The 24,158-nt window shown below is 44.4% G+C and overlaps 2 protein-coding genes across 2 annotated transcripts in view; both read left to right on the top strand.

Annotated features, from left to right (window-relative positions):
- The window catches only part of piga (phosphatidylinositol glycan anchor biosynthesis, class A), a 33,401-nt gene extending 11,905 nt beyond the window's left edge, over positions 1 to 21,496 (top strand). Inside the window, exons 4-5 of the mRNA XM_038802707.1 lie at positions 4,969 to 5,175; positions 20,484 to 21,496. Of these exons, the coding sequence (XP_038658635.1) occupies positions 4,969 to 5,175; positions 20,484 to 20,771 (495 nt within the window). The 3' untranslated portion in view covers positions 20,772 to 21,496. The remainder of the gene's footprint in view (positions 1 to 4,968; positions 5,176 to 20,483) is intronic.
- The window catches only part of LOC119969291 (ankyrin repeat and SOCS box protein 9-like), a 131,894-nt gene continuing 112,760 nt past the window's right edge, over positions 5,025 to 24,158 (top strand). The window contains exon 1 of the mRNA XM_038802713.1: positions 5,025 to 5,175. The gene's annotated coding sequence lies outside the window, so the exon portion shown is untranslated. The remainder of the gene's footprint in view (positions 5,176 to 24,158) is intronic.

The following is a 24,158-nucleotide window of genomic DNA, read 5'->3' as shown; positions in this document are numbered from 1 at the left end:
GTACTGGGCTAATGGTAAGATTCTTGGTAGTGTGGATGAGCAGAGAGATCTCGGTGTCCATGTACATAGATCCCTGAAAGTTGCCACCCAGGCTGAGAAGGTTATTAAGAAGGCCTTCGGTGTGTTAGCTTTTATTGGTAGAGGGATTGAGTTTCAGAGCCATGATGTCATGTTGCAATTATACAAAACTCTGGTGTGGCCGCATTTGGAGTATTACATGCAATTCTGGTCGCCGCATTATAGAAAGGATGTGGAAGCATTGGAAAGGGTGCAGAGGAGATTTACCAGGATGTTGCCTGGTATGGAGGGAAGATCTTATGAGGGAAGGCTGAGGGATTTGAGGCTGTTTTCGTTAGAGAGAAGAAGGTTAAGAGGTGACTTAATTGAGGCATAGAAGATGATCAGAGGATTAGATAGGGTGGACAGTAAGAGCCTTTTTCCTCGGATGGTGATGTCTAGCACGAGGGGACATAACTTTAAATTGAGGGGAGATAGATATAGGACAGATGTCAGAGTTAGGTTCTTTACTCGAGAGTAGTAAGGGCGTGGAATGCCCTGCCTGCAACAGTAGTGGCCTCGCCAATACTAAGGGCATTCAAATGGTCATTGGATAGACATATGGATGACAAGGGAATAGTGTAGATGGGCTTTAGAGTGGTTTCACAGGTCGGCGCAACATCAAGCGCCGAAGGGCCTGTACTGCGCTGTAATGTTCTATATTCTAATACACCTGTTAGTTAGTTCAAAGTCAATACTATTTATTTACACACACAGTGAGATCTACTCATGCACAACAGCACTACAAACTAAACTATCGCTAACGCTAATGCCTATACTTAACTTCGGGGGCCCACTTAGTCAGAGGAACAGTGGCCGTTGTTTAGATCTGAGGCTGTTGGGTTCAAAGAGGTAACAGGAGTACAGCTAAGGTCGTCCGTCTGGTAGCGAGCGTTGACCTTGAACATACTTGTTTCTAGTGATGCGGGTGTATGGGTCATTCCGCTTAAGTACCAAATCCAAGAGAGCGAATCTCTTGTGGGGGTTCCTTCTTAAACGTGGAGGGGCTTCGTGTGCTTTTAGGTGGGCCTTAAACTTGGCCCCAATTAATTGGGCAGCTTCTTGATCATTGTCATCGATCTAAACCAATAAAGGGGTCGGTGCCCTGACGGCTCGGCGTGTCTTCGGTGGCTGTTGGCCTTGCTTTATTTGTGTCTTTCGGTTGGGGTATTGGTGCCAGGATGTCTGCGACAGTATCAACTACCTGAGTGTTGGTCCTTTGTTCCTCGGAGATGGGCCTTCAATATGTAAATCGACTCAGTTTCGATTCCGTCTGCAAACTACCTTCCAAATATACATTCAGGCTCTGTGCCTGCTTGTTGTTTAGTATTGTCCATATTTCCCTTGAGTCTCTGTGAGCGTCCATTTTGTGTTCTGGAAGTGGCCATCCCAGATTGCTACACTCCCTCCTTATGATCCTCGATGCGAAGCGTGAAGGATCATATTACTGAGTCTTGTGAAAAAATGAAAATGAAATGAAAATCGCTTATTGTCACAAGTAGGCTTCAGTGAAGTTACTGTGAAAAGCCCCTAGTCGCCACATTCCGGCGCCTGTCCGGGGAGGCTGGTACGGGAATCGAACCGTGCTGCTGGCCTGCTTGGTCTGCTTTAAAAGTCAGCGATTTAGCCTGGTGAGCTAAACCAGCCCCTAGTCTTGTTTGTTCTCTGCCTAAGTCGAGTACAGGCTCTACTCTACTCTGTCCTATGGATTGGAACTTTTACCTAAATTGCTTTATATGCACACATCATTGTAAAATTCTAAGGGGTGCTCTGACATTCAGGCATGCATTACAATTAAAACACGGGAACCTCTAACTATTCTTACCTAAACGATCCTTAGCCAATTAAAATACTTTACAACAGTATAAACTATACAACAGCAGCAATACATGTCTCTGTATCTTGGCGGTCAAGTACAGAATTTTATATCTTTCTTTTATTAGAACAAACAAACATAAAAATTAGGTGATGCAATTTATTCACTTAAAGCGAGTGGGGGGTTTGCTGAAGTCTGAAAATAGGGGGTCTGAAGGTATATACCGGAGTGCGGGAGGCTTTCCTTCGCCATTTCCTAAGTCTCAGTGTCTGGATGACACTGCAGAGTATTGCAATGACTAACAGTGCTTCTACAATGTAGGACAGGGAATACCAGGTGAGAAACTTGTCACACCAGGTTGGTGTGTCGATTGCTGTCTCTGGGTGTGGTGTGTGACAGGGATGGGAAACATTCATGGCCTGGGGTAGGGGTCAGGGGGGTTCGCGTCCGTGAATAACTGTAGGGATCCCGCGAAGATCCAAATGTAGACCATGATGTCTGCCTTCGTGTTCTCTTTTTTCTTCTTGACCTTCCTGTGCCTTCTGTTGTTCCGGTTTTCCTTTGGACACAAGCATAATATCTGTTATTATCTTGCTTAACATCTCGTATGTCTGTCTGACCTTTTATTACCAATTGCCCATTAGAATTGTCACCATATGTGACTCCCTCATTTTTTTTTTAAAACCAAATATTTTGGGACAAGACATCAGAGTAGAAAATATTGTCACAGCACGAGCACTCTCGCAACCTGTTTGATCGATGAGGTGAATGTACCATCCAAGTGTTCCAGGATGTAAATAGCATATGGAGAGCAACCTAAGGGGTGCCGAAAAACAAACAAAAGAGTTTTTAACCAAAAGTTCCGAATGGGGTGCGTAGGGGCCACGGCGGGTAAGAATGGGTGGAATCCCCGGGTAGGACGGTGACCAGTGCTGTAAGTGCACTACCCGAGCGTAGCTGGCCAGATGGGGGTCCTCAGGCAGGGTGGGGATCAGGGCCGTTACTCCACTGCCTGAGCGACTGGACAAGAACGAAAAGAATTAGTGTTCATCGTGGATGTTGCCTCTTGTGATTACCTTCGAATCAGAAGAGTAGTTATGATTGGGTGTCTGCAGACAATCTTGTTCCTTTAACTGCCAGTGGGCGTTAAAAGAGTGGTGGCGTGGGGCCAGGAAAAGTCAATACTATTTATTTACACACACAGTAAGATCTACTCATGCACAACAGTACTACAAACTAAACTATCTCTAACGCTGGCGCCTATACTTAACTTCGGGTGCCCACTTAGTCAGAGGAACAATGGCCATTGTTCGGATCTGAGGCTGTTGGGTTCGAAGAGGTAACAGGAGTACAGCTAAGGTCATCCGTCTGGTAGCGAGCGTTGACCTTGAACATACTTGTTTCTGGTGATGCTGGTGGATGGGTGCCTCCGCCTGAGAGCCAAATCCAAGAGAGCGAATCTCTTGTGGGGGTTCCTTCTTAAACTTGGAGGGGCATCGCGCACTTTTAGGCAGGCCTTCAACTTGGCCCCAATTAATTGGGCAGCTTTAAACATAGAACATAGATATATGTTCTATGTCTATGGTTAACTTGGCCCCAATTAATTGGGCAGCTTCTTGATCATTGTCATCGATCTAAACCAATAAAGGGGTGGGTCCCCTGATGGCTGGGCGTGTCTTAGGTGGCTGTTGGCCTTGCTTTGTTTATGTCTTTCGGTTGGGGTATTGGCGCCGGGATGTCTGTGACAGTATCAACTACCTGAGTGTTAGTCCTTTGTTCCTCGGAGATGGGCCATCAATATACAAATTGACTCAGTTTCAATTCTGTCTGCAAACTGCCTTCCAAATGTACATTCAGGCTCTGTGCCTGCTTGTTGCTTAGTATTGTCCATATTTCCCAAGAGTCTCTGTGAACGTCCATTTTGTGTTCTGAAAGTGGCCATCCCAGATGGCTACACAATTTTTATTTTTCATGGGATATGGGTGTCATTGGCAAGCGTGTAATTTATTGCCCATTCCAAATTGCCCTTGAACTGAGTGGCCTGCACAGGTTATAAGTAATGATATTCCAGTGGACTTGCTATCATTGTACATCTAGTTGTTTGTGATTGGTTTGTGTAGTAAGTGCCGCTCAAAGAACCTTGGTGAGTTGCTGCTTTGCATCCTGTAGATGGTGCAGATTAAAGTAAAGTCATCATAGTCCCAGATGAGGTTGGGAATGTTCATGGAGACTGCATCTCCTGTTAATTGTTTAATTGTCCACCACCAATTAAGAAATGGTTAAGAATCAACCACATTTCTGTGGCTCACCATTACTGAGACTAACTTTCAATTCCAGAATTTTATTAATTCAATTAAAATTCCAGCAGCTGCCATGGTGAGATTTGGAACCATGTCCCATTTGAACACATTAGCCTGGGTCTCTCGATTACTAATCCACTACACCGCAGTAGATTATTCCCTCATGCTGCTATGTTTGATGCAAGCATGGTCTTTTGTCAGTGGTGATGCTAACTAGTCATTCTGGGTGATTGACATTGAAATCCCCCAACCAGAGTACATTTTGTCCCCCCAGTTGCCCTCACTGTTCCATGCACGTAGTGTTGAACATGAGGTAATACAGCTTGGGAGGACGTTGATGGGCATAGACTTCTTTGCCAATGTATGACCTGAAATAATGGGATGTGCAATGTTGAGGGCTTTCAGGGTCATTTTCATTTCCTGCTATGCCTCCATTTGTGATTGGTCTGTCCTGCTATGAGGACAGAATATATCTATGAATGTCTGGGATTTTGACTGGTAGGTACAATTCTGAGTGACCAAATCAGATCACTGGACAGCTCTGCCAACTTTGACATTTGTCCCCAGACGTTAGTGAGGTGGACCTTGCAAAGTAGATTTGACTGAGTTTTCCTGTGATTAGGAATAGCATGGCTGAGATGGGGAAACTCCAACAGTAGAGTTCCATTTATTGCTTGGACCCTGATGGTGTAGTGCCCCCTCCAGTGGCAGATTTTATTCATACACATCATACACTATAAGCTAAGTTCTTACAAATTTAGCTTCAAAACTGATTACCCACTTCTTTTGCAAAAGGTTGTCAGTACCAAAGTTGGTGGAGTGCCAGAGGTTTTACCCGAGGATCTTATCATCTTGTGTGAGCCCACTGTAAAGTCTCTGTGTGAAGGTTTGGAAACTGCCATTACTCGGGAAAGGCTGGGGATACTGCCACCAGCTGAAACAATCCACAACAGAGTGAAGAATTTGTACACATGGAGAAATGTGGCTGAACGCACCGAAAAGGTACAGATTCATTTTACATTGGTCCTTTCCTATGGGCCTTGGCAGGGGAGTGTGTTTGGGGTGCACGTGGGTCGCTGAAAATTATTTTTTTCTGATGTGTTATTTGGATTTTGCAAAATGTAATGTACGGGATGCAAATGATTTAGAAGTTACTTTATAAAAATATATTTGAATACTGTTGAAGAGACATGTTGCCGAAGGGTATCATCCTGCACTCGCGACAAATGCAAGAATGCCACATTTCAAACAATCACAACAGTTTGCTAAGGAGAGACAGGTGCTGATTAATTGGCAAGTCGACTCTGGCCGAGGCATTGCCATGGAGAGAGCAGCGAGAAACTCACAGCCCCCCCCCCCCCCCCCCAGTGCTGCTATGTAATTCAAAAAATGTGCAAGACTCCTTTCGTTTGCACAGAGTATTGGTCCCTGTGTATGGTATGTATGCCACCCCAGCAAGCATAAATGAGCCACATTACGAGCTTGACTGATATTCAAATTGGCTGTTAGGCAGCTATTGGCACACTCGGGATTATTTGGCAAATGCTGCCCAATTGCGGTATATTTTTTTTATATGTATGTTTTTTATTGGGCTTTTGAACAAAGTATATTTACTGTTATGTACACAGAATAAACTATTATATATATATATATATATATATATATATAAACAGAAGAGCACACACAAACATACCAAATAAACAAAATAAAATAACTGGTAGGGTATTATACACCAGCCCAACACCAGCAACTCTGTACAACTGGCAATATTATTTTTAACACCTAAGTAGGCACCTGTTTGGGGGGGGTGGGGTAAACTGGGGAGGAACATATACATTTGGGTGCCGGAGAAACAATTACAGAGGGCAATACGCGAATGGATCCGGTGTTGATGTTGTCCCTTGCTTCTCCCGGACGAATTTCGCTGCCATTGTCGTCTTGCGTTCACCTCCGCTTCAGCCGTTCGTCCCGTCTTTCACCCGGATGTTTCTTGCTCTCTGTTTGCCAAGTTTGTTATCATTTCCCATGGCCTCCTTCCGGCTATCATTCCTCTGTCTCTCTCTCTTTCTCTTTCTCTCTCTTTCTCCCCCCCCCCCCCCCCCCTCCCCCCCCCCCCACCTGCACCTCTCTGGTTCCCCTCTATTGTTCCCTGTCTCCTCACTCTCTCTCCCTCCCTTTCTCCTGTGGTTCGCCTCCTAGGTTTAGCTGTTCCCCCCCCCTCCCCGGTCTATCCCTCCCTCTCATGCCATGGCTACTTACCCCTGAATCTTAGCTACCTGGCTATTCTTCTGCTTGTTCGTTGGCCTCAAAAAGGTCCCGGAACAATTGGGTGAATGGCTCCCACGTTCTGTGGAAGCCGTCGTCTGACCCTCTGGTTGCCGTATCATATCTAACGGCAAACCTTTTGTTTTGGGTTTTGGAAAACATGGACTGGCTTGTACTCTGCTTTTTACAGAGCTCAGTATTGGGTCCCTTGCTTTTTGTGGTATGCATCAATGATTTAGACATAAATGTACTGGCTATTTGATAGAGCTGTCCAATTGGTCCCAGTCCTCTGCTCTTTTCCCATCACAGTACAAATGTTTCCCTTTTGAAACTTACTACTAAATCGACTTCTGCGATCCTTTCAGCACAGCTGGGAGAAATTGAAAGATGAGATAATTTGAGTCCAACTGAAAAGAAACATTTAGTACTGAAGAGCTATTCCAGTAACAAGAGAAGTTTGGAATTCCAAATGATAAGTGGCAGGAAGAATCATTTAAACTTTGAAATTCAGCATAATTGAAAGTAGACAATTTATCATAGTTTCTATAGTGCAAAAGAATAGCCACCAGACCTGATATATATTGGATTCCTTTGATGAGAGAGCAATTCTGTTGAAATAAAGCAGACTGACTTAATGAGCTTAACATCTCAATACATAATGGAATGTGTCCGTTCATATGTGGTTAACAAAAAGGTGAGAGGAGCTATTTAGCTTCTGCAGCTGATATTCTATTGAAATGTGTTTGTCCACCAAAAAACATTTCAAACTGCCTTTTGAATGACTCCAGGCATTTTTGCATCCATTCTCATAGAATCATTAATCACAGAATAATTACTATGCAATTTGGCCTATCAAATCTGCACCGATCCCACTCTATCCCCATGACTCCACCTAACCTTTTGGACACTAAGGGGCAATTTAGCATGGTCAATCCACCTATTCTGCACATCTTTGGACTGTGGGAGGAAACCGAAGCACCTGGAGGGAACCCACGCAAACAAACAGTTACCCAAGGTCAGAATAAAACCCAGGTCCCTGGCGCTGTGAGGCAGCAGTGATAACCACTGTGGTCACCCATTCAGTTGTTCCCCACTCTATCCAAACCTGATCTGCCCTCTGTGCCTGATTGCCATCACCACCCTCCCCATTTTCTATCCAAAGCATTGGTGGATGCTACTTGCCTTTTTCATGACATGTCCTGTGGTTAAAGATTGCACTTATGGGTGGCATGGTGGTGCAGTGATTAGCACTGCTGCCTATGGCGCTGAGGACCTGGGTTCAATCCTAGGTCACTGTCTGTGTGGAATTTGCATTTAGCACAGGGCTAAATCGCTGGCAGGCCAGCAGCACGGTTCAATCCCCGTACCAGCCTCCCCGAACAGGCGCCGGAATCTGGCGACTAGGGGCTTTTCACAGTAACTTCATTTGAAGCCTACTTGTGACAATAAGCGATTTTAATTTCATTTCATTTTGTCTGTGTGGGTTTCACCCTCTGAACCCAAAGATGTGCAGGTTAGGTGGATTGTCCAAATTACATTGCCCCTTAAATGGAAAAAATAATTGGGTACTCTAAATTTATTTAAAAATTAGATTGCACTTACTCCAATCTACTGACACGGAGTGGTTATTCCAATTGGCCTAACTGACCATGGTGATGGCTCCTTCTCAGCAGTGGTTTAGTGTTTTCATGGTGCAGAACCTTTGGTATTTTCACCCATTTTGCATGCTATTATGATAACCAAGGTTGCACACAAGAAAATAAAGCATGCACAAGAGTCACATTCTGCTTTTTATCTTACAAGTGTATTATCTGTGCCAATGAATATTGAGATCACGCTGCCCAATTACTTATTTTTAATTTACTTATCAAAATTGCAATTAGTCATCTGGATTCTCAAAAACTACACATGGCCTGTGGTTAATGAATTGGAAAATATTGGTATAACCCAAAATAGAATAAATTACTCCTTGTAGATTACAGTGTGGCTGTTAAGCGAGGGTGGCACAGAGACACAGTGGTTATGAAATGAAAATCGCTTATTGTCACAAGTAGGCTTCAAATGAAGTTACTGTGAAAAGCCCCTAGTTGCCACATTCCGGCACCTGTTCGGGGAGGCTGGTACGGGTTAGCACTGCTGCCTCACAGCACCAGGGACCTGGGTTTGAATCCGACTTCGGGTGATTGTGTAGAGTTTGCATGTTCTCCCAGTGTCTTTGTGGGTTTCCTCCGGTGCTCCGGTTTCCTCCCAAAGATGTGTGGATGGGTAGATTGGTCGTTCTAAATTAACCCAAAGGTTAAGTGGGGCTATATAAGGGTTGGGTCGAGGTATGGTGTTCTTTTGGAGGGTCAGTGCAGACTCGATGGGCTGAAGGACCTCCTGCACCATAGCGATTCGATGGCTGAAGTTTGTTTTAAATTGTATCCACATGGAAAATCCCTTTACTGAGTTGTTAGTAGCAATCATAATATGTTAATAGGAGAGTTCAAGTAAATATTTTCAAATGATCCTGACCTGAAATTAAATCATGATTCTTAGATTGCCCAAACTGCAGTCACAGAAAAAAACATAAATGTTTTCACTAAATGAGATTAATTAATCACAGAATTTTCACAGTGCAGGAGGAGGCCATTCAGCTCATCGAGTCTGCACTGGCTCTCTGCAAAAGCGTTCTATCTAGTTCCACTCCCCTGCATTCCTTCTGTTTGGATAGCAATCCAACTATTTTATTAAAACTTGACCAAACCTGTCTCCACCACCCTCTCAGGAAGTTCATTGCAGATTCCCACCACCTTCTGGAAGATAAAATTCTTCCTCGCATCAATTTTACACCTTTTGCCCACTATTTTGGATCTCTGCCATCTAGTTCTTGATGCTCTCTTGAGTGGGAACAGTTTCTCAATAATGTTGCTGTTATTAAATTGATCTCACCCAGTAACTCAATGATATTGAGGCCCAAGTAGATCACATGACTTGCATCAGTTTCAGTATTCCTTGAACCTTAGAAACTACGGAGACAGGCCCTTCGGCCCAAACTGGTCCATGCTAACCAAAAAGCCCATCTAAGCTAACCTCATTTGGCCCATATCCCTCTAAACCTTTCCTATCCATGTATCTGTCCAAATGCCTTTTAAATGTTGTCAGTGACCCTGCCTCAACCATTTCAGATGGCAGCTCATTCCACATACGCACCACCCTCTGTGAAAAAATAAAAAAAGTAGCTCCTCAGGTTCCCATTAATTCTTTCCCCTCGTAACTGAAACCTATGTCCTCTCATTCTCGATTCCGAACCCTTGGAAAAAGACTGAGTACATTCACCCTATCCATGCCTCTCATGATCGTGTACACCTCTATAAGATTACCCCTCAGTTTCCTACGCTCCAAAGAAAAAACTCCTAGCATGTCCAGTCTCCCCCTCTAACTCAGTCCCTTGAGTCCTGGTAACATCCTTGTAAATCTCTTCTGCACTCTCTCCAGTTTAATAACATCTTTACTCTAGCAAGGCGTGCAAAACTGAACGCTGCACTTGAGGTGCAGCCTCGCTAATGTCCTGTAGAACTGCAATATAACTTCCCAACTTCTCTACTGAATGCCCTGACTGATGAAGACCAGCATGTCAAAAGCGTTCTTCACTGCCATATCTACCTGTGCCTCCACCTGAACTCCAAGGTCCCTCTCTTCCATGATACTCACTGAGGTCCTACCATTCACCGTGAAAGTTCTACCTTGATTTGACTTGTCAAAATGCAACACCTCACACATCTGTAATTTGCCATTTCTCAACCCCAGCTGATCAAGATCCTGCTGCAATGTTTGATGACCTTCCTCACTGTCTACAATACCACCTATTTTAATGTCATCTGCAAACGTACTGATCATGCCTTGTACATTCTCATCCAAATTGTTGATTATAGGTAACAAACAGCAATGGGCCCAGCACTGACCCCTGAGGCACATCACTAGTCACAGGCCTCCAGCCGGACAAACATCCTTCCACCATTACCCTCTGCTTCCTGCAATCAAGCCAATTTTATATCCAATTTGCCAGCTCTCCCTGGATTCCATGTGATCTAACCTTCCAGAGCAGCCTACTACCTTCCAGAGCAGCCTACTATGTGGAACTTTATTGAAGGCCTTTCTGAAGTCCCTATCGCCTACGCCTACTGCTCTGCCCTCATAAGTCCCGTTAGGTAATTTGGGCATTCTGAATTCTTCCTCTCTGTACCCAAACTGGTGCCGGAATGTGGCAACTTTTTTTTCACAGTGACTTCAGTGCAGTGTTAATGTAAGCCTACTTGTGACAATAAAGATTTATTATTAGTATCAACCATCCTGGCCACTTCATCAAATAACTCAAATAAATTTGTACGGCACGATCTCCCATGCGCAAAGCCGTGCTGACTACTCCTAATCACACCCTGTCTTTCCAAATTCCTGTATATCTTATCCCTCAGAATCCTCTCTGGTACCCACTCTGGTATTTCTTTGCACCCCTTCTGAAAAAATGACACAGCATTTGCTACCCTCAAGTCTTCTGGTACTCGCCCGTGGGCAACAATGAGACAAATATCTCAGCCAGGGCTCCCGCAATTTCTTCTCTAGCCTCACGCAGTGTTCTTGGATATACCAGGTCAGGGCTAAGAGATTTATCCACCTTCATACATTTTAATTCATCCATCACCATCTCTACTGTAGTGCAAACTGTCCCCAATATATCGCCACTAACCTTCCCAGGTTCCCACGTCTTCATGTCTTTCTTCACGATAAACACAGAGGAGAAATATTAATTGAGAACCTCGCCCATCACTTGCGGTTCCACACACATGTCAATTTTGGTCCTTGAGTGGTTCTATTCTCCCTCTAATTATTCTTTTTCCTTTAATATACTTAAAGAATGCCTTTGGATTCACCTTAATTCTCTCAGCCAAAGCTACCTCATGCCCCCTTTTTGCCCTCCTAATTTCCTTCTTGAGTATACTCTTGAATCCCCTGTACACCTCTAGGGAATCCCTTGATTCTAGCTGCTTGTACCTGAGCCACGCCTCCTTTTTCCTGGCCAAAACCTCAATATCTTTTGTCATCCAGGGTTCCCTACTCCTGCCAGCCTTGTCCTTCACCCGAACAGGAACACACAGACCCTGAACTCTTTTAAAGACTTCCCACTTGCCGGAGGTCCCTTTGCTCTCAAACAAGCTACTCCAATCAACCCTTACAAGCTCCTGTCTAATTCCATCAAAATGTGCCTTGCCCCAATTTAGAACTTGCACCTGTGGACCAGTTTTGTCCCTTTCCATAACTATTTAAAAATTAATAGAACAATGGTGACTGATCCCAAAGCGGTCCCCCACCGCCACCTCAGTCACTTGCCCTGCCTTATTTCCCAAGAGTAGGTTAAGTTTGCCCTTTCCTGAGTAGGATACTCCACATACTGCCTGAGGAAACTTTCCTGAACACACTTAACAAATTCTACCCCATCTAAGCCCTTAACATTATGGCTGTCCCAGTCTGTTAGGAAAATTAAAATCCCCTACTGTGACAACCCCCTGCAAGTCTCCCCACTCTCCCTGCATATTTGTTCTTCTAATTCCTGTTAACTATTTGGGGGTCTATAGTACAACCCCAATCAGGTCAGCATCCCCTTCTTAGTTCTACCCACAAAGCCTCGCTGAATGATCCCTTGGTTATTTAATCTCTGACGACTGCCGTGATGCTTCTCTTAATCAAAAATGCAACTTCCCCTCTTTCCTCTCCTCCACCTCTGCCCACCTATAGCACCTGTACCCTGGAATATTAAGCTGCCAGTTCTGTACATGCCCTGAGTTAATCAGCCTTACCATTCAGCCCTCTTGCATTGAAATAGATGCAATTTAGTCCAACAGGTTTCCCCCGCTCCCTGCGTATCGTGTCTATTCAGCTTGCAATTGCTGAGTACTGCATTTCCTTTCGGACTCTCATTTGCTTCCTTGCTGCTGAGGATCCCATTCCCACTGCCAAACCCTCCCTTGTAGCACTGGCAAATCTGCTCTCTTCTCCCCCCCCCCCCCCCCCCCCGGATATTGGTCCCCCTCCAGTTCAGATGCAACCTATCCCATGGTCATCTCTGCCCCTGAAAATATCCCAATGATCAAATAATCTGAATCCCTGCCTTCTGCATCAATTATTTAGCCACACATTCATCTGCCATATTCTCCTGTTCTTACTCTCAGTAGCATGTGCCACTGGAAGTAATCCAGAAATTACCACCTTTGAGGTCCTGCTTCTTAACCTTTTTCCGAGCTCTCTATAATCAATCCTCAGGACCTCGTGCTTATTACGATTTAGGTCATTTGTGCACAACGACTTCTGTCTGCTCCCCCTCCCCCATTGAGAATGTTCTGCAGCCGCTCCGAGATATCCTTGAAACTGGCACGTGGGACGCAACACACCATCCTAGCCTCCAGTTTGCGGCCACAGAATCTTCTGTCTGTCCCCCTAATTATCGAGTCTCTTATCACTACAGTCCTGTTTACCTTTACCCTTTCCTGCTGTGCCCCAGAGCCCACAGTATCCAAAACAGTATACTTTTGTACAAGGGGAATGGCCACAGGGGACATGAGAACAATAGAACATAAGAACTAGGAGCAGGAGTAGGCCATCTGGCCCCTCGAGCTGCTCCACCATTCAATGTGATCATGGCTGATCTTTTGTGGACTCAGCTCCACTTTCCGGCCCAAACACCACAACCCTCAATCTCTTTATTCTTCAAAAAACTATCTATCTTTATCTTAAAACATTTAATGAAGGAATCTCAATTGCTTCACTGGGCAAGGAATTCCATAGATTCCGAACCCTTTGGGTGAAGAAATTCCTCCTAAACCCAGTCCTAAATATACTTCCCCTTATTTTGAGGCTATGCCCCCTAATTCTGCTTTCACCCGCCAGTGGAAACAACCTGCTTGCATCTATCCTATCTATTCCCTTCATAATTTTATATGTTTCTATAAGATCCCCCCCCCCCCCCCCCCCCCCCCGCATCCTTCTAAATTCCAACGAGTACAGTCCCAGTCTACTCAACCTCTCCTCGTAATCCAACCCCTTCAGCTCTGGGATTAACCTAGTGAATCTCTGCACACCCTCCAGAACCAGTATGTCCTTTCTCAGATAAGGAGACCAAAACTGAACTTAGTACTCCCAAGTGTGGCCTCATTAAGACCTTGTACAATTGCAGCATAACCTCCCGAGTCTTAAACACCATCCCTCTAGCAATGAAGGACAAAACTCCATTTGCCTTCTTAATTAACCTGTTGTACTTGTAAACCAACTTTTTGAGACTCATGCACTAGCACACCCAGGTCTCTGCACAGCAGCATGTTTTAATATTTTATAATTGAAATAATAATCCCTTTTGCTGTTATTCCTACCAAAATGGATAACCTCCCATTTGTTAACATTGTATTCCATCTGCCTGACCCTAGCCCATTCACTTAACCTATCCAAATCCCTCTGCAGACTTCCGGTATCTTCTGCACTTTTTGCTTAACCACTCATCTTTGTGTCGTCTGCAAACTTGGACACATCGCACTTGGTCCCCAACTCCAAATCATCTATGTAAATTGTGAACAATTGTGGGCCCAACACGGATCCCTGAGGGACACCACTAGCTACTGATTGCCAACCAGAGAAGCACCCATTAATCCCCACTCTTTGCTTTCTATTAATTAACCAAATCTCTATCCATGCTACTACTTTACTACTTTAATGCCATGCATCTTTATCTTATGCAGCAACCTTTTGTGTGGCACTTTGTCAAAAGCTTTCTGGAAATCCAAATATACCACATCCATTGGCTCCCCATTATCTACCGCACTGGTAATGTCCTCAAAAAATTCCACTAAATTAGTTAGGTACGACCTGCCCTTAAAGAGCCCATGCTGCATCTATCCAATGGGACAATTTCCATCCAGATGCCTCGCTATTTCTTCCTTAATGATAGATTCCAGCATCTTCCCTACTACCAAAGTTAAGCTAACTGGCCTACAATTACCCGCTTTCTGCCTACCTCCTTTTAGAAACAGTGGTGTCATGTTTGCTAATTTCCAATCCGCCGGGACCACCCCAGAGTCTAGTGAATTTTGGTAAATTATCACTAGTGCATTTGCAATTTCCCTAGCCAACTCTTTTAGCACTCTGGGATTCCACGGGGGCTGGTTTAGCTCACTGGGCTGGCTTTTAAAGCAGGCCAGCAGCACGGTTCGATTCCCGTACCAGCCTCCCCGGGCAGGCGCTGGAATGTGGCGACTAGGGGCTTTTCACAGTAACTTAATTGAAGCCTACTCGTGACAAGCAATTTTCATTTTGCAGGGGCTAGTTTAGCACACGGCTAAAATCACTGGCTTTTAAAGCAGACCAAGGCAGGCCAGCAGCACGTTTCAACTCCTGTACCGGCCTCCCCGAACAGGCGCCGGAATGTGGTGACTAGGGGCTTTTCACGGTAACTTCATTTGAAGCCTATTTGTGACAATAAGCAGTTTTCATTTCATTTCATTTCATTCATCAGGGCCAGGAGATTTGTCTACCTTTAGCCCCATTAGCTTGCCCATCACTACCTCCTTAGTGATAACAATCCTCTCAAGGTCCTCACCTGTCATATCCTCATTTCCATCAGTCACTGGCATGTTATTTGTGTCTTCCACTGTGAAGACCGACCCAAAAAGCCTGTTCAGTTCCTCAGCCATTTCCTCATCTCCCATTATTAAATCTCCCTTCTCATCCTCTAAAGGACTAATATTTACCTTAGCCACTCTTTTTTTGTCTTATATATTTGTAGAAACGTTTACTGTCTGTTTTTATATTCTGAGCAAGTTTACTCACATAATCTATCTTACTCTTCTTCATAGCTTTTTTAGTAGCTTTCTGTTGCCCCCTAAAGATTTCCCAGCCCTCTAGTCTCCCACTAATCTTTGCCACTTTGTATGCTTTTTCCTTCAATTTGATACTCTCCCTTATTTCCTTGTATATCCACGGTCGATTTTCCCTCTTTCTCCCGTCCTTCCTTTTTGTTGGTATAAACCTTTGCTGAGCGCTGTGAAAAATCGCTTGGTAGGTTCTCCACTGTTCCTCAACTGTTTCACCATAAAGTCTTTGCTCCCAGTCTACCTTAGCTAGCTCTTCACTCATCCCATTGTAATCTCCTTTGTTTAAGCACAAAACACTAGTGTTTGATTTTACCTTCTCGCCCTCCATCTGTATTTTAAATTCCACCATACTGTGATCGCTCCTTCCGTGAGGACCCCTGCACTCTCTGCCTGCTCCCTTTGCCTTTCCTGGTGGTCACCCAGCTACTCTCTGCCTGCACCTTAGGTGTGACTATGTCACAAAAACTCTCATCTATAAAGTGCTCAGCATCCCGGATGATCCTGAGTGCATCCAGCTCCAGATCCCTAATTCAGTCTCCCAGGATCTGCAGCCAGGTGCACGACTCATAGGTGTAGTCATCAGGGACAAAGGAATTATCCCTGAGCTCCCACATCCCGCAGGAGGAGCATATCACTACCCTCATTGCCATCCCAACTGCACCAAGACTAAAGAGGAAAGTTAAGAGGGCGTTACCTGAGATTCCCTGTACTCTGCTGAGATGCCACTTGCCAAAGCCTCACTACTCAAACACACTGCTGCAAATGTTCTAATTAGCGCACCACTCTTGCTCCCTTCCTTTTTCTTTCCCTTTCTTGTGACTGGTCCCTCACAGTGACTGGTCTTTTAGTGGAGGAGGGAGGGAGGTGTTTGGGGTTTAACTGTCCCTTGACAACAGCTCCTCTACACACCACTTTCTGGAAGCACTGAGCCGCCCGATGCAAATCTTCCCTGCAACAGCCAATCAGCATCTATTTCATATTTGATTCTTCTGGAGATTAACATTTTTTGAGTGATTGTTTTATTGTCAAATATTTTCTGGAAGTGGTAGTTGGGGTTTGTGCTGGGCAACCTAGTTCCAGTCATCTCAACTTTGAAAACTTGGGCAGCACGGTGGCGCAGTGGGTTAGCCCTGCTGCCTCACAGCACCGTGGTTCCAGGTTCGATCCCGACTCTGGGTCGCTGTCCGTGTGGAGTTTGCACATTCTCTCTTTGCCTGCGTGGGTTTCGCCACACAACCCAAAAGATATGCATGCTAGGTGGATTGGCCATGCTGAATTGTCCCTTAATTGGAAAAAATTAATTGGGAACTCTTAAGTTTATAAAAAGAAACTTTGAAATCTTATCGCTGCGATTGATGCCTGGTGTGCTGCAAAATTAAGTCAAACTTGTCCCTTGGTCTTCAATAAGAAACAGATTCGAGCAGCAAAGTGATGGGTTCTTTTTGTGTATTATTTCTTCACATATGAAAAGTAATTTATTTTGAGTTTATATTTTGAATGTGCTACGAGTGGAAAAGCATCCATTTATATGGCACCATGTAGAAAAATGTTTTCGAGTTCCTCAGCAGAGCAGAATTCACATCATTTTTCTGAGTAGGAAAGGGGACCAAATGCATGGCCATATAAGCAAGTTTTGATAAAATATGAAATACAGATGAAGGAGACGGGGATTTGGGAAGGAATTTCTAGAAAGCATAGCCTGAAAGCTTGGTCATCAGTGTTGCAATGGGATGAGGGAAGGGTTTGCATGAGGTCAAAATTAGACAATCAATGGAGATATTTAATGTGCAATCGTCAGAATATTTTAAAAAATTTGTCTTGTATAATAGTCCAAGTCTTCCTGCTTTTCTATTTATCTCTATTTATTTCAAAACTTACTGTTGCTACGCACTTAACCGTGTAATTATTAAATAGAAACTAATTACGACATAACAGCTTGGTGGGCAGCAGTTAGCATTGCAGGTTTTCACTGAAGTTTATTCTATTTAGTGCCAGGCAGTCACTCACATTGGCCTTTTTATTTTAATTCCTCTGTTTTGCAAGAAGCCAAGAATTTATTTTCTTTTGCTGATTATTTGCCTACATGCCAGTTTGATGGCATGAAATAGGTTGGCCTGACTGAAACACATTTTGCTAATATCATCTTCGAACTTGACAACTGGATTTCACCACACCATTGTCCAATTGGGCAGCTGTAAGGAGTGCTATCTCCACATCACAAAAATGTTCAGCAGAGACTTGATCCAAAGCACAATGGTACCCAAGATGGTGGATACTGGTATACATCAGAAAACACCACCTGTCACTTCTGTAGGTCATCCTGCTATGCCTAATACAGTTATATATGCCTTACCAAATCAGTGTGCACTGTGTGCTTCATTTACTTGCCCTGGGCTATCTTTCATTATAAAAAATGAAGCACGGTTGAAGAAAAGAGTAAGACGGGAAACAGAAAGTAGATGCGAGGACATAAATTGTTCTTCCTGTATGCACCTAGCAAATCTCAATCTGTCACTGGTCACTGTAATCTCATAGTTGAGATCTCTCTCCATCCCACCCTCTAGCTGTGATCCTGTCATTTATTTGGATAACCTTGTGAAATTTCAGTACCACAGTGCGAAATTTGACCTTGTCAGACAAATCCATTTTGCTCATCTGACACTTGAGCTGTTGCTCACAGAAATGCAGACTCCTAACTTGGCTGCAGGTATGCAATCCAAGCTGAAGCAAACAAGTTATTTATGTTCCTATTACAGAAATTGTTTCATCTTTGTTCCTGACTTGATAAGACTTTCAGGAACATGGGGCTGGATTCTCTGCACCCCGATGCCAAAATCGCGGTTGGTGCAGGGGCGGAGTATCCGTTTTCCTGCAAGGAATCGGGACCGGCGCCGGTTCCCCGATTCGGTGGGCCCCGAAATGTGCCGCGCTGCCTCGGACCTACCTGGTGCCATTAGGAAGAGGACTTCTCTGCCCCTGACCAGCCGAAATCCCGATGGCGTGGAACTAATATGGTCCAGCCGGTTGGATACTCGTGCGAGTCCGCAGGCGCCGTGGTTGAGAGCAGGCCGATCAGAGAGCAGCGGGGGCTTATAGGCGGCCGGGAAATGTTTGTGCGTGCGGAGAGGGTCAGGTGCGCGGATGATCGGAGTGGTTTATTTTTGGGATTCAGCTCCACAGTCCGAGTCCGCTATGGAGCACGGCACGGCTGCTGGAGGCCGTTGCCGTGTGCATGCGCGGCCTCCAACCCGGAAGTGCGGGGGCCCGTATCTGCAGCAAAAGCTGCTAGATTTACGCCAGGTTCCTGCTAGCCCCCTGCAGGGCTAGGAATTTGTGGTCCTTTCACGCCAGTTTTTCTGGCATGAAACACCACAGTTTTAACGCCGGCGTGCGGACATAGTCCCAATAATGGAGAATCCAGCCCCCGATGCTTTGAGCATTAGATTTAATACTTGATTTGACCAACCTTTATCTGTGGTGTCAATATAGTTGGTATTGAGTTGGATTTGAACATGGTTCGTGCTCCAAGAATAATTATGGACATAAGTTGTAGCCCCAAAGTCACACAAGTGAACCCAAATTAGGTAGGATTTGCACATCACCACTTTCTTTCTGACCATCGTGTTTTGCCGTTTGAACATTTTCTGGTAACATCTTTTTGAAAGGTATTCTAAAAAAATTTTAAGTCTTTCTGGAAAGGTTAGTCTAGTAAAATCCCGTCATGAACTCTGTACTAGAAATGTGAGTACCATTGTCCAAAACATTAATTGCAATGTTAAAATTTTACAACTTTATTTACCAGCAAAACGTACTAATAATTCCAGTCTTTTATTCCGGTCTCACAAGATGGGTGGCAGGGTAGCAAAGTGTTTAGCACTGTTGCGTCATGGTGCCTGGGTCTTGGGTTCAATTCTCGCTTGGGTCACTGTGCAGAGTCTGCACGTTCTCCCTGTGTCTGCGTGGGTTTCCTCCGGGTGCTCCGGTTTCCTCCCACAAGACCTGAAAACGTGCCTGTTAGGTGAATTGGATATTCTGTATTCTCCCTCTGTGTACCCGAACAGGCGCCGGAATGTAGCGACTAGGGGATTTTCACAGTCACTTCATTGCAGTTTTAATCTAAGCCTACTTGTGACAATAATAAAGAGTATTATTTGGTAAGAAACTGGAGTGGGAGTCACCCATTCAGTCGATTGAGTTTGCTCCGTCATTCAGTAAAATCACGATTAAACTTCTAAATCAACTCCCTCTATCCTTGAATCACTTGATTCTGAGCATCCAAAAATTTATCATTCTTAGTATTGGATATACGCATCAATTGAGGATCCACACCGCTCTGGGATAGAAAATTCCAAAGTTTCACAACCCTCTGAGTTAAGAATCTCAGGCCTAAGCAACTGATCTCTTATCCTGAGACTATAGTCCCTTTGGGTGATCTTGTGGCGCATTGGGAAGCATACCTCTTTCCTGATCCAGAGTTCTGGATTCAAAACCTACTCCAAGAATTGATGGTCAAGGAACATGCTTTCATAACTTGGCCATATTGGGTGTGCATCAACTTGTAAATCCTTCTAACCTTCCAACATACACCAATAGCAAGCGATGAATATGGGAGAGATTCCTGGTCAACGAAGTGATGGGAAAAAAGTTTGCGCCATAACACCATCATCCATCGCTCCAGGCTACAACATGCAAGTATAAGTGTTATGTTGCTGCAGCAACATGAACTCCTGGTGGAGCCGGTTAGCTCAGTTGGCATGACGGCCAATGTGGATCAGATTGGTGCCAATAATACAGGTTCCAGCTTGGGGTGGGTGGGATTCAACCCTGTCTTTATTGCCCTACCCAGGGTGGTGGTCATGGCGCCGTGGGTCAGACATGACTTTGAGTGGAAAATTCGAAAAGAATAGCCCCCAAGCTCCAGTTTCCCCAACTGGGGAATACAATCCATCGGTTAGTGAGGAATTCCTATGCCCCCTCCAAAACAGGTAAATATTGTCTTTGGTAAGGTGATCACAACTGTACACTACTCCAGATGTGCTTTTCAATTGCATACTTTACATCTTCCCTCATGACGTTCTGGTAATGGCCCGGAATCCTGAAATAGTACATAACTGGGTGGTTCTAATCTTGCTTCTTGTGATTTTGTTTTAGGTTTATGATCGTGTGGCCAAAGAGGGGATACTTCCGATGAACAAACGATTGCACAGATTAATGACCCACTGCGGTCCTGTGGCTGGTTGTATTTTTGCTTTAGTTGCTGTTTTGGACTTCCTTTTCTTGGTGCTTTTGAGGTATATAGTGCCAGATACCATGATTGACATCGCTGTAGATGCCACAGGTGTGAATGGAGCTTGGAAGCAACAAGAGGGACTTTCAGTAGTAGAAAAACTCTGGAAACCACCTTTCTCTGAAAGGAGCAATCGCAATGTGAAAATTTGATACTTTGATTTATAGCTGCTTTTGGACTCTGGTTTAAATCCTTTGGATTGTCATATTTTATCACCTTTTTCTGTTTTGCAAAGCACTGTGACTTTGTCTAAATATTTTTCTACCATCTTTAAGTTGACATGAATTTCAACTGCATAAAAGTCAAATAGGGATTTAAATGGATAGAACCTTAACTGATGTAGTAGTCAACTTTGTGTGTTCGTGGGCAGCACAGTGGCGCAGTGGGTTAGCCCTGTTGCCTCACGGCGCTGAGGTCCTAGGTTCGATCCCGGCTCTGGGTCACTGTCCGTGTGGAGTTTGCACATTCTCCCTGTGTTTGTGTGGGTTTCGCCCCCACAACCCAAAGATGTGCAGGATAGGTGGATTGGCCATGCTAAATTGACCCTTAATAGGAAAAAATGAATTGGGTACACTAAATTTAAAAAAAACTTTGTGTGTTCGTTTCATTGAGAAGATAATCCCCTACCTCAATAGCTTGGAAAACTGGTCAGTTAAATTGCTGTGCAAACATATAAAAAAGAGTATGTTGAAAATATTACTGATCTATCTTTGTCTTGCAGAGCTGCTTTTATGACTGTCTATTTTAATTCCAAGTCATTTATCTGATAATTCAAATGTTTCTCACTAAATTCATAGTTTGTTATTTATATTTCATTAATATTTAAATTATCGGATAATTCACATTTTTGTGCAAAAAAACTTTACATTAACAAGAATAGATGGTGTTCTCATTTTTTTTTAGGTCTGATTTTGATCAGACTGGTCTTTGACAAACCCATCGGTACATTTTGAGCCAAGAACACAGGATGCTGTAAAAAGTTAGCAGGTCTGGCAGTATCTATAAGGAGAGAAAGCAGAGTTAATGTTACAAGTCTGCTTGGCTCTTCGTAACTAAAGGGAGGGAGATTGTGTGGGATATTCAATTGTAGCTGTGAAAGATTATACGATGTAGCAACTTTAAGAACAAAATACAGATGGCCTGCTGTGGGGGAGTGGGGAGGGGAGAAAAAGCATGCTGTACGACGAGGGGTTGTTGCCTACCATGATGCACCATTAAAAACTCTGCATTTATATATGTTAGGTCTTCTGTACTATGAACATAAATGTATGGGACGTTTTAACAAACTGTTTTAAGATGGAGGAGAAAGGTCACAGTCTAAAGTTGTTGAGCTAAATCTTGAATCCGGAGTGCTACGGCCTCTATCTGCTCTCCTCTAAGGCACTCCTTAAGACCAGCCTCTTTGACCAAGTTTGGTCACCTGACCTAATATCTCCTTGTGTGGCGCGGTATCATACTTTGTTTAATTATGCTTCTGCAAAGTATCTTTGTTAAAGGTGCTGGATGAATATATGTTGTATGAGTCAGCCAGCCTTGGAATACTGCAGATCTGCCTGGCCACCTAGCGGACAACCAAGTTTGCTACAAAAGTTGATTTTATAATTAACATCATTCTCGAAGTTGGAGCCATGTTAAACCCACCCCCTTCTGCTCACCACCAGGAAGAGATTAGGCAACTGAATTTGAAAATGATTTTTTTTGGTCCTTGCAAATACTAAGAGCGATTCATAAGCAATACAACTCCTCATAAGATGCATGTGTACATTGGCATTATCCTCCTGATGACAATATAGGCACCCTACATATTCATAGTACAGAAGACCTACCATATATAAATGCAGAGTTTTTAATGGCGCATCATGGTAGGCACCAACCCCTCGTCGTACAGCATGCTTTTTCTTACCTCGCCGGCATGGTAGCACAGTGATTAGCACTGTTGCCTCAGCTCCAGGATCCCAGGTTTGATTCCAGGCTTGGGTCACTGTCTGTGCGGAGTCTGCACATTCTCCCAGTGTCTGCGTGAGTTTCCTCCGGGTGCTCCGGTTTCTTCCCACAGTCTAAAGATGTGCAGGTTAGGTAGATTGGACATGCTAAGTTGCCCTTTAGAGTCCAAAGATTAAGTGGGAGTATGGAGTTACAGGGATATGGTGGGGGAGGGGGGTCTAGATAGAGTGCTCTTTTGGAGGGTTGCTGTAAACGCAATGGCTGCCTCCTGCACTGTAGGGATTCTATGAAAAGACATACTAAATCCAAGCCGCCAAAAACAGGCATGACACCAATAATAGCAATGTTTAAGAAGCATTTAGATGAGCACTTGAAACTTCATACCATACAAGAGCTAGAAAATGGGATTAGAATAGATACGTGCTTGATGGCTGGTGCAGACACAATGGCATAAAGGGCCTCTTTCTGTGCTGTGAAACTCTATGGGCGGGATTTTTCGCTTCCCTTGCTGTGTGTTTCTTGGCCGTGCATCGTTCGTTGCCGATGAGATTCTCTACTCCCACTGACCATCAATGAGATTTCCCCATTGAAGCCACCCCACACTGCCAGGAAACCCACAGACGGGAGTGTGCTGCCAACGGGGAAAAGGAATCCCAACGGCCGGAGAATGCTGGCCTCTGACTCTATAATGTATAATTCACAGCAACGCCATCTACTTTCAACCAGTAAGGACTGCATTCCCTTCACAGTCACTTTTAATTTACCCCCCCCCAGTGCAAAACATTATTTTCACAATATGGTTGAGTGATTTTAAAACTTTTCCCCTCCGAGTAGTGATTCTATGGCAAAGATTGTTTTTTATCTCCTCCCCTCAACATTTGCACCATGTCTTGGCCACTTTCGGCAAGGTTGTTTTACCAGTGGACTGGCCCATACTTAAGAACTCAGCGACCAACTTAAATGAGTATGCCACCACCGTCACAGACTTCATCAGAAAATGTGTAGATAACTACGTGCCAAAGAAAGCAGTACTTACGTTCCCCAACCGGAAACCATGGCTCAATCACGCGATTGACTCCCTACTGAAGGACAGGTCTGAGGCGTTCAAGTCGGGCGACCCTGACTTATTCAAGATATCCAGGTATGACCTCCACAAAGCCATCCAAGATTAAAAGAGAATCTCAGACCAAGCTAGAGTCACAGACTAGCATTACAGACTCTCAGCAGTTGTGGCTACGAAGCCGAGCAGTATCTCCAGCAGCAGCGCACCCCTCCCTGATTAACTCAATACATTCTATGCTTAGTTCGAGCTGCAAACCAACAATCCGCTGTCGAGTGCCCCAGCAGCCCATAACACACCCATACCCACCATCACAGCTTCCAAAGTCAAATCGGCTTTCCTGAAAGTGAACCCTCAGAAGGCGACAGGTCCGGACAGGATCCTTGGTCGTGCACTAAGAGCCTGCGCGGACCAGCTGGCAGATGTGTTCGTGGACATCTTTAACCTGTCCCTACTTGGTTCCGAGGTCTCCACCTGCTTCAAGAAGACCACCATCATACTGGTGCCAAAGAAAAACCAGGCAATGTGCCTCAAT

The sequence above is a fragment of the Scyliorhinus canicula genome, chromosome 7, assembly GCF_902713615.1.
Source record: "Scyliorhinus canicula chromosome 7, sScyCan1.1, whole genome shotgun sequence".
Taxonomy (NCBI): domain Eukaryota; kingdom Metazoa; phylum Chordata; class Chondrichthyes; order Carcharhiniformes; family Scyliorhinidae; genus Scyliorhinus; species Scyliorhinus canicula.
This window is presented reverse-complemented; position numbering and strand designations above follow the sequence as displayed.